The sequence below is a fragment of the Phyllobates terribilis genome, unplaced genomic scaffold (assembly GCF_046119375.1).
Source record: "Phyllobates terribilis strain yellow unplaced genomic scaffold, ASM4611937v1 Scaffold_5__5_contigs__length_657084704, whole genome shotgun sequence".
Taxonomy (NCBI): Eukaryota; Metazoa; Chordata; class Amphibia; order Anura; family Dendrobatidae; genus Phyllobates; species Phyllobates terribilis.
Window position 1 is genome coordinate 416,077,119 of NW_027362765.1, and position 18,045 is coordinate 416,095,163.

Genomic DNA, 18,045 nt, shown 5'->3' on the forward strand with positions numbered 1-18,045 from the left:
CTGGACCCTGGCATTTGGCCAAACTAGTCCAGTGCTTTGCTGTCATGCTGGTGGTGATCAGGCTGCTAGTTTTTCTGCCCCTGCTGATGCTGGCATGGCCAATGTTGCAAATGGCCTTTTTTGGGTTAACTGGACAGTCTTAAAAAAAACAGCCAGACTCGTGAAGACCTAACAGTTGGACTGGCAACTTCCCTGATATTGTTTTTTTTTCTGGAACAGTTGCCCACCTTTTGTCTGTGGCCACCCCACTGCTTCTTTCTGCCTGTTGTGGTGCTGCGCCTCCTTCCCCCTCTATGAAGCTGTCCTTGCTATGCATGTCACCTTAGCAGGTTGGGTCAGTGACTCCATCATCCACCACCTTGTCTTCCACGTATGCACCCTGGGCCTTCTCTTGACTTGATGGCAATTGTGTCTCATCATCATCATCCACTTCTTGAGACAGTATTTGCACATTCCCACCGTTGCCTTTGTGTGACCATGGCTGCTCAAATATTTGGGCATTGTTACATGCAACCTCCTCTTGCCCCACTTGAAGCACATCGAGTGAGATGCCAGAATCTATAAATGGAAATGACACTTGGCATGGAGGGAGGAAGGAGGATCAAGGTGAGGAATATGTGGTCCAGACTCACGACTACTGTGACTGGACCGTGTGGAAGATAGGGTGGTGATGGTGGTGGCAAACTGACTGGAAGTCAGTTTTAATCTGAATCTGAGTTGGTTGAATCTGCTATTCAACTAATAACCTTTTCATACTGCTCTGGCTTCAAGAGTTGTGTTCTGTGGCCCCCTAAAAAGTGGGACAGGAAGGTAGGTCGACATGATGTGGGTGTTTGTTGTGCTCCCTTAGCAGGCACAATTTCATCTTGCCCACGTCCTCGGCCTCTGCGTATGCCATCAGGATCACGTCCACTTCCCCGTCCCTTACCACGTGCCTTGCCCACTTTAAATGGAGTATAATTTTTTACAGCTTGCCAAAAAATGTCAGGATTAATACCGCAGCATTTGATCACATCAGATGACCAATTTTTTTGCTCAGCGATGGTATAGCGATGCTATTGGTCAGGGAACAAGTGTGGATATATTTTGGACACACAAGTAGCAGACTTTAAATGGAGTATAATATTTTGCAGCTTGCAAAAAAATGTCAGGATTAATACTGCAGTATTTGATCACGTCTGATTACCATTTTTTTTGCCCAGTGACGGTATAACTATGCTATTCGTCAGCGAACAAGTGTGGATATTTCTGGACACACAAGTAGCAGACTTTAAAAGCAGTATAATCTTTTGCAGATTGCAAAAAAAATCAGGATTAATACTGCAGTAATATTTGACCACCTGAGGTGATGGACAAGTTTCTGTGCTTTCACAATACAGCAATGCTATTCAAATCAACCAAGTCTGGCAGTATACTGCTAACAAGCAAATGGAGCAGTGAAAATTGTGTATTATATTGCTTTTCACCAAAATTAGCAGGATTAAGAGCAAAAACAATATTATCAGCCCTGATATCTAGGGCTATTGATAGAAGTTCCAGCAGTAGAAAGAACGTGCAATGGACCCTATTCTGTACTATACTAGCTCTTCACAAACTCTCGCTAACTAGTGCTATCAGCAGGATTAATATTTTCTTCAGAATGAGCCCTTACAAGGACTGTTAGAGTATATTTATAATAATGGTGTGGAATCCCTGATTAAAATAACCGCCAATTCTCTCCCTCGCTCACCTGCAGCTCTCTCTACTCTGTGTCTTTGACCGGTAGACTGTGTCGAGCATAGGGTTCTGGGTCTTATATAGACACGATGACACTACATGGATAGCCAATCACTGTAACGCCACAGCCAACATGTCTACGGCATTACACCAACTGTCAGACAATCCCTGCATGTTAATTGGCTGCTTAAAATGCGCCCAACAGCTCCCACCCGAACATTCAAAAAATACTCGCCAAGCATCTCGAGCATTTTGATGCTCGGGCGAGTAACGAATAGTGGAGAGCATGCTCGCTCATCACTAATCGACAGTTGTAACAGGCAATTGAATGACAATTTAAACAAACATATGATTGAAGACATAAGCAAAAACTGAGTGGCTGTAGAGCTATCAATCTATTTATGTTGCTATCAGCAATCACAGGTTTGTTTAACATGTCATTCAATTGTCTATTAGAACAGACAATCAATGTATGTACAAAGAGAGTTCCTATATTGTATGGCTATTGTTCTAAATAGACAAGGCCTTATCAGATGATAAAAGGCTCAAACAAATTGTGTTCCCACCCTATATATGCTCCTATATCCCTGATGAAGCCAGATTAACAGTGAAACATGTTGGGGACAGGGGCTTGTATGATAGGTTGTAACAATTGTGTGGCTTTCTCTGCTACGAGTAATGTGATGTATACTGCAGACTCACCATCAACACAAGTATTTCAGCAATTGGAGATATTAGAAATATTGGTAAATTAACACATTAGGGCCTTACTCCACCAGCTGGCTTTCAAGTCAATCACTTGCCATATGGGTCAGACCTAGCTGAAGCTGTGTCCTGTGTGCACAGTGGAGTCAACTCAGTTTACATTCAAGTTTAGATTTAGATTCAAGATTTAGTAGTGGACATGCACATGTACTGTATAGGTGGAGGTCGGTTCTTAATAGTCTTTTTTCCCATGTCACGCCAAGAGACTCCAGACTGGTACATTTTACTTAATATGAGTTGTATGTGGCAATGTTATTTATACTGGATTCTTTCCATCAACACAAACTCCACAGGAGATAACAGGTCACAGGTTAACGCTGAAATCTTGCTAATAAGCCAAAATTCTCCTACACAAGTTTATTGTCCCCACAAATCTCCACACAAGGGCTGAGATGGATTTGGAAAGAAACTGCTATATTGCTGTATTGGTCAGAGGATGATAGTGGCTCCTCCTTCATCTATCATTATTATAAGAGAGAGAACATTTCGGAGACCCAGTGAAGGTGACAAGTGATCCAACATGTGGCTTCTTTTGTTATCCGTCTGCCTGGCAATCTTCCACTCATCCTGTACATCATCATCAGAACCGTAAGATCCAAATTATGATTGTTTGTAACACAAGTTACTATTTTATCACAAGGTGTATAATACATCAGAATAATGTTTTATCTGAAAATTACTAGATTGAAAGCAGAAAATAGTTATCCATAGACGATATGTTGTAAGTTGCTCTCAGAGGCATTGCTGCTTCTTTTGGAGTTTCAGCTGACAGTAATGTTACTGGAAAAGTGTGTGAAATAGCTCTCCACCAGAGGAATAAAATGGTGCCTCAAGTGCCACATATTAATGGATATTCTGTAAATGTATATCTAGCTCTTTAATAAGTAAAAAAAAAAAGTTAAATCAGTTGAGCGGTTGTCAGAAAAATTAGCATAATCAGTGCTATTGCCGAAACCGTGCTGTCTAGAAATGTCTTGGCTGATAAAGTGTCATGTTTAAAGCTCTTTAAACTTGGACATGTTCTTACATAGAATAAATTTTCAGCCCAGACAAAGGGCGGCCACACCCTTTTATATGCACTAAAGCATACTGACTGCAAAAGACAAAACCTGAAGGTCTGAACTGAAACGTAAGTTGATGTGCATGCAAAATGTAAATGCATGTTCACACAAGGCCATTAAACATTGAGAAACCAAAGACAAGAAAAATACCCAAATAACTGAAAGTAAATGTATAAATCGAACAGTGCAAAAATAATAATAAATAATAAAGGGTATTTAGTTAACATAATTTTGATCAAAATAATGTGAAAGCCATCCCGCCACTTCATAAGGGTTGCCGTGAAGTGGCGGGATGGCTTTCACATTATTTTGATCAAAATTATGTTAACTAAATACCCTTTATTATTTATTATTATTTTTGCACTGTGCGATTTATACATTTACTTTCAGTTATTTGGGTATTGTTCTTGTCTTTGGTTTCTCTCTATAGAATAAATTTTGCATTTGTTTGTGCAGAAAAACTGTTGCATTTAACTGTTCAAACTCTATTTGATTAAATGACAATTCCTACCTACTGTGCATCTAAAGCCACTGTTTAACTGCAATTTTGGTGTGTGTTTTTCTCTATAGGGAGCCTGAAAACTGGGGAAACAACACATATAAAAATAACCATGCATAAAGTTGTTTTTAAGTGCAGAAAGAAAGTTTTTCTGTAACCAAATGAATTAAAAATTTTGCTGCTTCAGTTCTGCACAAAAATGCATCAAATAAAGATGAAAATGCATTAAAAAATGTAGAGCAAAACACAATAATCAAATATGGTTGTTATTGCATATTATGGTGCGAATATATGTAGATTTTCCAGTTCTCTTAATGCTGAGCTCTGTATAACCTCGCCCACACCACTGATTGGCAGCTTTCTGTGTACACTGTGCATAGGCAGAAAGATACCAATCAGTGGTGGGGCGGAGCTCCTGAACATGGAGGACTACAAGGCAGCAGGCTTAATAGTCCTCTAGTGATAGTCTCCTGCTGATAATACAGTGATTTTATCAAAACTACAGCAAGCAGCTCAGTAACTAACACATCGCTGGAATCAGGGTCTCTACATCATGCTGCTCTCAGATTAGCTGATAAAAACCTGGTGACAGATTCCCTTTAATTCTTTATTTCCATTATTTTATTTTTAATATTTTACCACAAATATTTTACCAATTTAATTATAATATGCGATCAAAATAAAATCAATGGATATGAAAAAATAAGGAGAGGAATTAGTTGGATATTTGGGGGGAATTTTCCTTATTTTGTATTTATTTGTAGTTAATAAATATACATTTGTCAGCCATCAACAGTAGCAATAAATACACCTCTACTGTCATTCTACTTGTTTTCTGATATATTGACAATTATTTTTCTTCCCTTACAGCCATTATGTGATTACAACTCCGAATAACTTCCTATCGGGGACAGAGCAGAAACTCTGTGTGACCTTCCTAGATTTTAAGGGAAAAATTGATATTGAAGCAGAACTAGAGATAAATGATGAAAGTCACGTGCTAGTGAAACATAGAATAGATGACTATCAGCATTCTGAGTGCTTTGTCTTCCAGGTCAGTATACATTTCTAAAACTAGCCCAAGTTGACAGAACAATGTACAATACATACTATGTGAAAGTTTTCCAAACATATCTAAAATAAAATACAGGTCATCAGAAATGTCCCATTGACATGAGGATGATATTGATTGAGTGACATGTAGTGTACATTGTACTGTCCGATACCTCAGTTGATTTAACATTATATTATATACAATCAATGTTATTTTTTTGGAAAATATGAAGGAGTTTTATATCAATCAGTTGTGGACAGCTATCCCCCCCCTACATTAGCTGTTGCAGAATCTCTTTTTTAAAAGGTTTAAGCTTCCTATCCATTAAGATTAATATAAAGGTTCCCACCAGGGCAGGTCAAGCTCTCTTGGCCCCTGAGGCAAATTCTACAAAATATGTCACCCCCTCTTTCCAACTTTTCTGCATTTCAGTGAGACAGCATACACTTATGTCATGCTTTTGACAACCGCTTCTCTGAGACAATCCTGACAGCTGGATGGCAAATAGATAAGGGATTAGTGAAACCATGCCCAAAAGCTGAGACACACACAAATTAGTAACATCACGCGTACTGCACGCTATACAGATTCTCCAGTGCTGGCGCGGAGAATGGGCGTTCAAGTGACCACAAGTATATGATATGCCCAGGGTTGAACTGGGACACCGGAGAACCGTAGAATCCTTCGGTGGGCCCGCCATATGCATACTCCCGGACACATTCTGACTAGACTATTTCCGGCCTGCTCAATACACTTGCATTGAAAGAGGCCGCACCCATCTAGTCTGAGTGTGGCCAGGAGTATGCATAGCACATACACGTGCATCTCACAAATTAGAATATCCTCAAAAATGTAATTTATTTCAGTTCTTCAATACAAAAGTGAAACTTATATATTATATAGAGTCATTACAAACGGAGTGATCTATTTCAAGTGTTTATTTCTGTTAATGTTCATGATTATGGCTTACAGCCTATGAAAACACAAAAATCATTATCTCAGTAAATTAAAAATAATTAACAAAAAACACCTGCAAAGGCTTCCTAATCATTTAAAAAGGCCCCTTAGTCTGTTCCAGTAGGCTCCACAATCATGGGGAAGACCGCTGACTTGACAGATGTCCAGAAGGCAGTCATTGACATGCTCCACAAGGTCACAGAGTTCCAATTTTCATTTGGAAATCAAGGTCCCAGAGTCTGGAGGAAGAGTGGAGAGGCCAAGCTGCTTAAGGTTTAGTGTGAAGTTTCCACAATCAGTGATGGTTTGGGGAGCCATGTCACCTGCTGGTGTAGGTCCACTGTATTTTATCAAGACCAAAGTCAGCGCAGCGGTCTACCAGGAAATTTTAGAGCACTTCATGCTTCCCTCTGCCAACAAGCTTTTTGGATATGGAAATTTCATTCTCCAGCAGGACTTGGCACCTGTCCACACTGCCAAAAGTACCAATACCTGGTTTACACACAACAGTATCACTGTGCTTGATTGGCCAGAAAACTCACCTGACCTTAACCCCATAGAGAATCTAGAAGAAGATGAGAGACACCAGATCCAACAATGCAGACGAGCTGAAGGCTGCTATCAAAGCATCCTGGGCTTCCATAACACCTCAGCAGTGCCACAGGCTGATCGCCTCCATGCCACATTGCTGCATTGATGCAGTAATTGATGCAAAAGGAGCCCCGACCAAGTATTGAGGGCATTTACTGAACATACATTTCAGTAGTAGTTACATTTCGGATTTTAAAAACATTTTTCAAGCTGCTGTTATATAGTATTCTAATTTACTGAGATAATGACTTTTGTGTTTTCATTGGCTGTAAGCCATAATGATCAATATTAACAGAAATAAACACTTGAAATAGATCACTCTGTGTGTAATGACTCTATATAATATATGAGTTTCACTTTTTGTATTGAAGAACTGAAATAAATTAGCTCTTTGATGATATTCTAATTTAGTGAGATTCACCTGTATGTGCTGTCACATCACTGCCGATTCCTGGCTCTGGCACAGGAGAATGTGCACAGCGAGCAATTCGCACAATGAGAGGATTCACAAGTCTTCAGTCACAAAAGTGACTGCAGACTTGTAGTTTAGGACTGTACAATCTCTTTAAATGTGTCATATTACCTTTTCATGTACTTTAATGTGCATAATACATTAGTACATCAGGCCATGTACAAAGACCACAAGGGCTAAAAATCAGTCCTGGTCATGTAATGGACACCCAGGTGTGAAGCTTTGAGCAACGTACTTTCCATCTTATGACATGGACAGATTTTTAGTCCCAAAAGTAAAAAATGATGGGTTCCTATTGAATAATTACTTGCAGAGAGAATAAAGCTGTGAGGAACCCACATAGAAGTACACTGGAAAATAAAATAATTTTTTTATGATACATATAGAACACAGAAACTAGAATAGAATACCCTTTAAAGTTGTGGGTGGTCAGGTTTCACAAGACAAGTATAGCAAAAAACATGCTTCTATTTTTTTATCAGGTCCCAATATTAACAAGAGGTCGTGATTCACACGCCTTTCATGTATCTGCAGTAGGAGAAAACCTCAATGTGAGTGACAGCAAGAATGTGATGATTTTTGACAGACATATTCCATGCATCATTCACAATGATAAGTCGACTTACAAGCCAGGTGATACAGGTAAGTGATTCATGGAAAGGAAAATCAATTATATTATTTTACTTGCTTATGTAGCACCATTAATTCCATAGTACTTTACAGATATTATCGTCACTGTCCCCACTGAGGCTTCATAATATAAATTCCCTATCAGTATGTCTTTGGAATGAGGTAGGAAACTGGAGAACCCAGAGGAAGAAACCCACGCAAACACAGGGAGAACATACAAACTCCTTGCAGATGTCCTTGGTGGAATTTGAACCCAGGACCCCACTGCTGCAAAGCATCAGTGTTAACCACTGAGTCACAGTGCTGCCTTATCACTTAATGAGGCTATAATTATACAAAGTTATGGAAAAAAACAAACACTCCACAACATTATATAATGGAGGCCATACAGGTGCAAAACACTGGTGAATATCCACTCACCCATCAATTATCCACGAGGAAGGACCAGATGCTTTGTATTCAAATTGAAGATAAGGATTTTTTATGGTGGTCACGCTCATACTATTATATTAGCACCTTTTTAAGGGAATCTGTCACAGGTTTTTGCTACCTAATTTGAAATAACTATAATGTAGAGGCAGAGACCCTAATTCCAGTGCTGTACTACCTAGGGTATGTGCACACTACATTTTTTAAATGCCAGTGTACCCACATCATTTTTTAAGCAGAAGACCCTTCAGGAAAATGCCAGCAGTGTGTTTTCTGAAGCGTCTTCTTTGGCATCTTCTTTATCTTTACCACTGACGTATAGAAAATAGTGCTTGGAAGCCACGTAAAGACTGGTCAGGTCAGTTAGCTGCTGAAGCAGTTAAAATAATTTATAAAGGATGGAACATATGCACAGCAAGTTGGTTTGACACTGCAGTGGTGCATATGGCCATTATTTTTAATGTTTATTGAGCTCCTTTTCATGTGGGTTCCAAAACGGAATCTGCCTGAAAAATAAATTGTGTTCACATGCCTTAATTTGCTGCAGTTTTGATAAGAATCAGGTTTATCCATTCTCTGAATGCTGAGCTCAGTAAAACCCGTCCATACTATAGATTGACAGCTTTCTGCGTATAGGCATAAAGCTTCCAATCAGTGTTACTGGTGGGTTTATACCAAACTCCTAATTATGGAGGACTACATGGCAGAAGGTTTACTAGTCCTCTAGTGATAATCTCCTGCTGATAAAACAGTGATTTTATCAAAACTACAGCAAGCATCCTGGTAAGCGACACATTACTCTGTTTTCAGAGTCTATGGCAAAACCCTGGTGCTGACTGATTTCCATTTTCTTCACCTACAAAGAACGGACACTTTATTCTTCCACAACATCCCAAACTTCATCTTAGAAATATAATAAACATGATGTATTAGCCGATGTTTCGGCCAAAGTTTGCAATGTGTCAAGGAAGCTCATCATCTTACAAGTCACTAATCAAAAAGCAGTTTGTCAAACTAAGGTTCGGTGGACCTACCGGAGGAATCTATTGTACTGGCCCCTCTTATGTTTATAAAGAACTTTTGCATCATAAAGATTTCTATTTCATTGTACACAGAACCTAGAAATAAAAAGAAACAACTGATGAGCTCCTCATAGAGGGTCTTCTGGGGAATCTTTTAGGCTTTGTTTTATCTGGCGTCCATTATGGTGTCAGAGCCTAGGCCCATTAGAATCAATGATTATTTGTCACTTGAGTTTGCCAGAGGACCTGTCACCAAGTCAAAAGTGGCAAGTTTTGTTTTTTTTTATTCCCGATATGGCGTTTTTTAATCAATTAAAATCAATTACACAATTCCAGAAATATGGGAGATTATATTTTCTGCTGCTTTGAATATTTTTTACTAAGGGGATATAGTTCACAGGATTCTCGGGGCATGTCTATATGTGACGCCTCATGCTCGAAAAAGCCCTTTATTTTACCCTGGGAGATGGGGGACTCGGAGTCGGGTCCTGTGATGGAGAGATGGGGTGCAGCCGTGGCCCGGACCCGACCCGTGCTCAGGGCTGTCACATTAAAAGAGATGGTGTGGGCTCATCCGGGTTGAGTGGCTGATTTACGACTATGCCACCTGTGGCACCTGGTGAAGGCCACCAGCGCTGCTGCAGTCCGCTGAGGCATGATGTTATGGCGGCCCGAGTTATTACTACTCCCCAAAGGCGGAGCAAGGCCTCAGGGCAGAGAGACAGGAGTATGGGGGTAGTAGTAGAGTAAGACGGGTGCCGCGTCATGCGGTGTAGCGCAGAATAAACAGTCCGGAGGCCATAGGGGTGAACTTCCAAGGCTTTACTCACTTTAGAGATGGCAGAAGGAAGGCGACTCCCTGCTCCCCGCGGAGTCCTGCGGTCACCAGGGACGGGGGTCCGACAACCTCCGAGTAAGTCCAGCATTCAGTCGGGACCCTACACCAGAGTGTTCCTGAACTACAGACCGAATCCTTTCCTGTCCGTGTGTGTGCAAATAGGCCGGGACTCCCTCTGTGCTCCTCTCAGAACAAGGGCACGGGTGGCAGCTCCGCCCCATCCGATACCCAGTGGGATCCTTTGGGCCTACCGGGCTTTCCCGACCAGGACATAGAGTAGCAAGGTTGGGTGTCGGGGGCCGGTACCCCTCTTACAGCCGGAGTCCCTCTGAATATATCAGGTTGGCGAGGACAGGTGGCGTACAATGCTCCGTCTGCATCCTGCCTGGGATCAATTTGCTATGGAGCCACACTCTTGAGCTCCAGGCCTTCTTGGTCCTGGTCATTGGCCGGGTTGAGACATTCCTGGTCTGCAACCTGCCCCTCGTCCCAAGGCCGGGGTACGAGGGCTGTGTCCCTTGCCGATGCAGGCCCACACAGGATCTACGCTCCGGGAGGGAGGTCACATTTACACACAGTATATGACAGCACAGAGAACAGCCGAACGGACCTTGACTATCAAGGACCAGCAAAAGACCAAGACCAAGGATGGCTTTTTATTAAATATGAAATTTAAAGTATAACTAACTTGTAAGTCCTCCACCCTCACCCACTAACTGGTTCCCCTAACTCTTGGTTCCCCATTCTCCCTGTAACCAGGGGAGCAGCACCTAGTGCATACTAGCTCCCTCTGGTGGAGAAATGTGGTGTTGGATGCAAAGGTTGGGTCACGACTATCACACTGTTCTTACCTCAGAGGAGGAACACTACACTCCTTTAGAGAAGTGCAGCATCCCTGTGGCGGTCGAACCCTCAGGGGCGCCACATATACACTTCTCTGTATAATTACCCTTTTAGCCATGCCCCTGTGGCAGAGACTATAAAAATTAACACTGAATAAATATGCTCATATCTCTGACACCGTATGGTGGATTAAAAAAAAATACAAGAAACGGCATACTCAGTGGGAATAAAATCAGAGCAAAACCTGGTCACTTTTGACCTGGTGACAGGTCCTCTTCACAGTTAGCGGTACTTGATTTAGTGGAAACAGTTGCCAGCCTAATGTCTATAAAAGCACTCAAAACTTTTGGAGCACAAAATAAATGTAAATATAACACACCGACAAAACAAATGTCTATTTAATGGAGATGATCACACACTATAGCAATAAAATATCCAATAGAAGAAAAGACCATAGGGGCAACCGAATAATAAAGATACAATAACATAAACTTTATTGAATAATTACAAAAATACAAAAATTACAAATGAATGGGGAAAATGTCTGCTCAGGGAAAAGATGGAATAAAATCCCATAGAGATCAGTAAATTCCTAATGTAAGAGGCAATATATTCCCCCAAAAATGTGCTATACCAGATAATATAGATAGTGTATAATGAAACATGATAATGTGAATTGGCAGCAATAAATAACACAAAAATATAAGCAAATAGCAATTCACAAAAAGATAGTCATGGAGTCATGGAGTGAATAGGACAAATACATATATATATATATATATATATATATATATATGTGTGTGTTGGATTGTACCCCATATACCACACCATACCATCAAGATACGAGATGTGCAGCATCTGAAACAACAGATACTGGAAGCCTGTGCTAGCATTTCTTCTGCGGTGTTGCTATCAGTGTGTCAAGAGTGGGAGAAGAGAGTTATATTGACAATCCAACACAATGAACAGCACTTTGAACACATTTTATAAGTGGTGATAAACTTGTTAAAAACTCATGAAAGAATAAAGTTACGTTAAAACCAAGCACACCATTGTTTTTCTTATGAAATTCTCAATAAGTTTGATGTGTCACATGACGCTCTTCCCTTTGAAAAAAATAAAGTTGGATCCAAAATGGCCAACTTCAAAATGGCCGCCATGGTCACCACCCATCTGAAAAAGTTTTCCCCCTCCCATATACTAATGTGCCACAAACAGGAAGTTGATATCACCAACCATTCCCATTTAATTTAGGTGTATCCATATAAATGGCCCACCCTGTATATTCAATACCTTGAGACATGGCAGGCCAGTGAAAATATATGTCCTTGGTGAGATAGAATGATAGGGACACACAAGCACCTCAACAATCGTTTCCCGCGCACTGGGCTTTTTCAGAAGGCGTGAAAAATGCTCATATCTCTGGAACCATATGGGGAATTATAAAAAAAAAACAGAAAAAACACAAGAAATGGCATACTCAGCGGGAATAAAATAAGAGCAAAAGCTGGTCACTTTTAACCTGGTGGCAGGTCCTCTTTACAGTTGGGGAAGCTTCATTCAGTGTCAGTCTAATGTCTATTAAAGAGCGCAAAGCATTTGGAGTACAAAATAAATATAGATATATTGGATGTATCAATATGACAAAACTTGTAATGTCCTGTAATATATACTTCTTACAGTGAAATTTCATGTGCTATCCGTGGACAATGATTTCAAACCTTTAAATAAAAAGGTGAGAATATTTTTGCCTGTTTGCTAATTACTGTTCAATGTCAATTTAGCCAATAAATAAGATTAAAGAGAAAAAAAACATAATTCAGCTAAAAATATTGGAAAATATTTAGAAGCATGCTTTGGTATATTGTAAAGTAGAAGGATGGACACCTATACAACTTATGAACTTACAACTCATGAGACGGATCCGGGATCATGGAAATAAAGAACATCCATGATAACAGGGCCTATAATAAAAAACGCCCAACATATCACATAAACAAATTCATAGTCAGTTTATGAGTAGTAAGCATAGTGATTAGCAAAACACGAATCGTCATATTTCAATTATCTAATACTGTAATTTTTAAAGGGAGTCTGTCAGGCCAAACAGTGTAATCTAAGCACACAGTCATTTTGGGCGTATACAGTGGGTACGGAAAGTATTCAGACCCCTTTCGATTTTTCACTCTTTGTTTCATTGCAGCCATTTGGTAAATTCTAAAAAGTTCATTTTTTTTCATTAAAGTACACTCTGCACCCCATCTTAACTGAAAAAAAACAGAAATGTAGAAATTTTTGCAAATTTATTAAAAAAGAAAAACTGAAATATCACATGGTCATAAGTATTCAGACCCTTTGCTCAGACACTCATATTTAAGTCACATGCTGTTCATTTCCTTGTGATCCTCCTTGAGATGGTTCTACTCCTTCATTGGAGTCCAACTGTGTTTAATTAAACTGATAGGACTTGATTTGGAAAGGCACACACCTGTCTATATAAGACCTCACAGCTCACAGTGCATGTCAGACCAAATGAGAATCATGAGCTCAAAGGAACTGCCCAAGGAGCTCAGGGACAGAATTGTGGCAAGGCACAGATCTGGCCAAGGTTACAAAAGAATTTCTGCATTACTCAACGTTCCTAAGAGCGCAGTGGCCTCCATAATCCTTAAATGGAAGAAGTATGGGACCACCAGAAGTCTTCCTAGACCTGGCCGTCCAGCCAAACTGAGCAATCATGGGAGAAGGGATTTCGTGAGAGAGGTAACGAAGAACCCCAAGATCACTGTGGCTGAGCTCCAGAGATGCAGTAGGGAGATGGAAGAAAGTTCCACAACGTCAACTATCACTGCAGCCATCCACCTGTCGGGCCTTTATGGCAGAGGGGCCTGACGGAAGCCTCTCCTCAGTGCAAGACCTATGAAAGCCTGCATAGAGTTTGCTCAAAAACACATGAAGGACTCCCAGACTATGAGAAATAAGGTTCTTTGGTCTGATGAGATGAAGATAGAACTTTTTGGTGATAATTCTAAGTGGTATGTTTGGAGAAAACCAGGCACTGCTCATCACCTGCCCAATACAATACCAACAGTGAAACATAGTGGTGGCAGCATCATGCTATGGGGGTGTTTTTCAGCTGTAGGGACAGGACAACTGATTGGAATTGAAGGAAACATGAATGCGGCCAAGTACAGAGATATCATGGAAGAAAACCTCTTCCAGAGTCCTCTGGACCTCAGACTTGGCCGACGGTTCACCTTCCAACAAGACAATGACCATAAGCACACAGCTAAGATAACAAAGGAGTGGCTTCAGAACAACTCTGTGATCATTCTTGACTGGCCCAGCCAGAGCCCTGACCTAAACCCAATTGAGCATCTCTGGAGAGACCTGAAAATGGCTGTCCACCAACGTTCACCATCCAACCTGACAGAACTAGAGAGGATCTGCAAGGAATTTTGGCAGAGGATCCCCAAATCCAGGTGTGAAAAACTTGTGGCATCATTCCCAAGAAGACTCATGGCTATACTAGCTCAAAAGGTTGCTTCTACTCAATACTGAGCAAAGGGTCTGAATACTTATGACCATGTGATATTTCAGTTTTTCGTTTTTAATAAATTTGCAAAAATTTTATACATTTCTGTTTTTTTTCAGTGAAGATGGGGTGTAGAGTGTACTTTAATGAGAAAAAAAATGAACTTTTTAGAATTTACTAAATGGCTGCAATGAAACAAAGAGTGAGAAATGTAAAGGGGTCTGAATACTTTCCATACCCACTGTAGCTCCTGTAAAAATTGCACATTTAGTGTTCTAAGTGCTGCCTCCATTTTGCAGAAACTGTAGTTTAACTAGATATTCTAATTAGGGTGTTCGGTCCACCGTGGCCAAGATGTGGTGCACCACCTTGGTGTGGCCAAGAGAATTGGTGCACCATTACGCCCCCTGACTCTGCATGCACTGCCTCCCTGCTGACTGACAGCACTGGCTTGCCTAAAGCAAGCACTGTCTGTACAGAAAGATCAGGTAAGTCAGTATAAACTATTCAAGTAGACTTGTAGGAGATATAGTCCATATGAAAATCTCACCTTTGAACGCATTGTTCTAATCACTGCTTCTTTTTTGAAGAAATAAAAGTTTATTTAAATATGCTAATTATGGAGCTCTGTGCACCCTCGGTGTGGCCACGGGGCTCAGAACACTGTTGTATCCACTGGTTTTGCATGTCCCCGCCTCCCTTACTGGTTATTGACAGCAATGGCTTACCTTAGCTTTCTGTTCAGACAACTCTGACTCCAGGTAAGTCATTGCTGTCAATCACCAGTAAGGGAGGTGGGGACATGGAAAATCATTGGCTGGAATGGTGCATGAGCCTCATGACTACACCAAGAAGACCTGTTGTCCCAGGCCACACCTGAAACAACAAGCGGAGTGGTTGGCAGTTGTAGTATGCAGCATCAGATGGCTTATACCAGTGCTGCAGAGTGGCCAAGATACCATGTTCAGCCAAAAGCTGTAGCTACAGTCTAGTACATGAAAAAGGGAGAAATGGAGCTGATTATTCCATTTTTGACCTCTTCTTTGCTGCTATGTGGCAAATCTTGAAAGTGTAACTCTTGTTTTAGGAGAATTTGCAGCAAAATGCCTATGTCTTCCTCTAGCTCCTCCCTCATCCCCATCCCCTCCATAAAACTTTATAAGCACCAGTTGTCATCGCTTATCTCAATAGATTTTCTCTATTCTCTCATTATGATTCATTACTAATCTAGAATTAATTCTACCTTCTCAGATTATATTCTAGTAATAGTATTAGTAGAAGTAGTGTTTTTATTTCACATCATCTATTGTGGTTCTGTCTATAAAACATGTATAAGAAATACATAAATACTATGCAGAAGAAGCAAAAAAAGCTGGAGACAAAATAAACTGGTTGCTATAGATAACATTTTAAAGGGATTGTCCATTATTGAACCACCCTTACTTAATTATTTCAGTTCCCCATGGACAAGAAAAACAATCTATATTCACCTCCCAAATTAACGCCATTCCAGTGATGTCCTTCCAGCTATTTTGGGTAGGTCAGGTGTCATTGTTGTGTCAAGTGACCACTGCAGGCAAACAGTGGCAGCTCATCAATAGTCCATCACACTGGATGTTCAATCTGATGAGATAGTAAGGATTACAGCTAATTAGAGGTCACTAATTAGAGGCCACTCAAGAGATACAATAATGTCACCTGACCCATGCAGAATAGTAGTGCCTACATCGATGGATCAGCATCATTGTGGGAGGTGAATATACATTGTTTTCTTTTCTATTGGGTCATGAAGTGATACCACTAATGTGGTCCAGTAGTGGACAACCCCTTCAACTTTTCCTTTCAAAATATTTGAATCATCTATCCATTATATGTTTCACATAAAGGTTATTCGTACCCAAGTTTTATTGCTGCAATGCAACAATTAAATACAAGACTAAGCACCATGGTATTTTCTAAAATATCGTAATGGTTTTTGTCTCTAACTACCATGCAGACCTATTTATTTCCATAGTTAGAGACTACAAAACATATGTAGTCGGCTCCTACAATAATGTGGTACTCCTTCCTGTCATACGCCCCCCAAGGAGGCAGATGAGGGGGATATATATGATGGATTTTCAGACCATATGGGGTTTGCTTGTAGTTTTAATAAACATTTTATAATAAATGCTATACATGACATTTTACAACATTCATATTTGTTACTATTTGTATTTTACATGTAATAATATATTTTTTTCTTTTTTAGTTTTCTGAGGTTGAAATAATAGTAAGTATCAAGCACATCCTCCCAGAGCTAGATAAGTTATATTTCTGCATTATGAATTTTCTTGCACAAATCTTTGGACTGGTGATAATAAGACCAGTTTTAGCCCTGTAAGCACAGATCTAAACCTGAACAGATCACTAGAGTGCACCTTCCAATCAGCTTCAGTGTTCCTGCGTTCACCTAATTTTGAAGCAGATTCGAAGAGTGCACAATTCAGACCAGCAGGACAATTATGTCGCTAGTCCGAACTGTCAGTCTTCAGGAACGCACCGCCCCCTGCAGATCGGAACCTGGGAGGATGTTGAGTGGTGCTCTACAGAAGATTAACACATGAAAACAATCTTTTAAATGGAAACTATGGTCAGAAAATGACTTATAGTTCAGGCAGAGGGACGCTACAAACGCTACAACCTCGTCTCTATGGGTGTGATATCGTCTGGCTGGGCTGAACTGCTCAACACTAAGTGAATGCCATTCTGACTAGTCCAGCTAATTAGAATATGCAGTAACACAAGATTAAAATGCTAATTTTACATTTTTGGTAGCAACTATCCCTTAACATTGGGGCTGCTAGAAATTCATGATTACTGAAAAATGCAGCTCTGTAATTAGTTAATAGGGGTAGATCATGCTGTCAGGTTCCATGTAAGAGGTTAATTAGGTTAAATTGTAACACCAGACATTACCCATGAACTAGCAGGGCTTGCTCTGTTTCTTGAAAGCATTAGGCCTTTTTCTCTAATCTTACACAAACACTCCGGGCTCGGTTCATCATTGAATTTTCACCATTATTTTAGCATAAATACTTCTCAACTTATGACTTATTGTTTTGCGCCAAATTCGTCAAACAATTTGCGCCTATCTCAAGTTGTCTTATGTAGCTTAGTTAGCTTTCTGAATTTTACATCAATGTGATCTTTCCAAATATTTTAGACACATTCATCAAATTTGCCGCAATACTACTGAACTCTACTTCAGTCATGCCTCCCCGAGTGATTTATCTACGCCAGTTATTCTTACGCATTTTTGTGACATTTTGCGAAATGTGCAACTTTTCTTCCTAAAAAGTTGCAAAACCAGTTAAAGACAGTAAAGAAAGGTAATTTGGGGTTTTGCAATTCCCGAATTGCCTCATATTTTTCAATTTAGCACAAACAACTTCATCAAAAACCACAATTAAAAAAATAGTGACAGAAAAAACCTGCAGATGATAAATTGAGATCTTTAGAGGACTTTTCATCAAATTTTTCATGATGAACTGAACGCACGATGTAATAATGGCTGCAAAGTGGAGAAAAACATCTTTTTTTTAATTTCACCTCTCCATGGCGGAGATATTGGCAATCAAAATATTTGGCACC

General features: G+C 40.1%; 1 protein-coding gene across 1 annotated transcript in view; it reads left to right on the top strand.

Moving 5' to 3' along the window:
- The first annotated feature begins 2,881 nt into the window (after window positions 1-2,881).
- The window catches only part of LOC141273398 (alpha-2-macroglobulin-like protein 1), a 196,128-nt gene continuing 180,964 nt past the window's right edge, over window positions 2,882-18,045 (top strand). Inside the window, exons 1-5 of the mRNA XM_073685168.1 lie at window positions 2,882-3,069; window positions 4,912-5,095; window positions 7,598-7,757; window positions 12,560-12,612; window positions 16,664-16,684. Of these exons, the coding sequence (XP_073541269.1) occupies window positions 3,002-3,069; window positions 4,912-5,095; window positions 7,598-7,757; window positions 12,560-12,612; window positions 16,664-16,684 (486 nt within the window). The 5' untranslated portion in view covers window positions 2,882-3,001. The remainder of the gene's footprint in view (window positions 3,070-4,911; window positions 5,096-7,597; window positions 7,758-12,559; window positions 12,613-16,663; window positions 16,685-18,045) is intronic.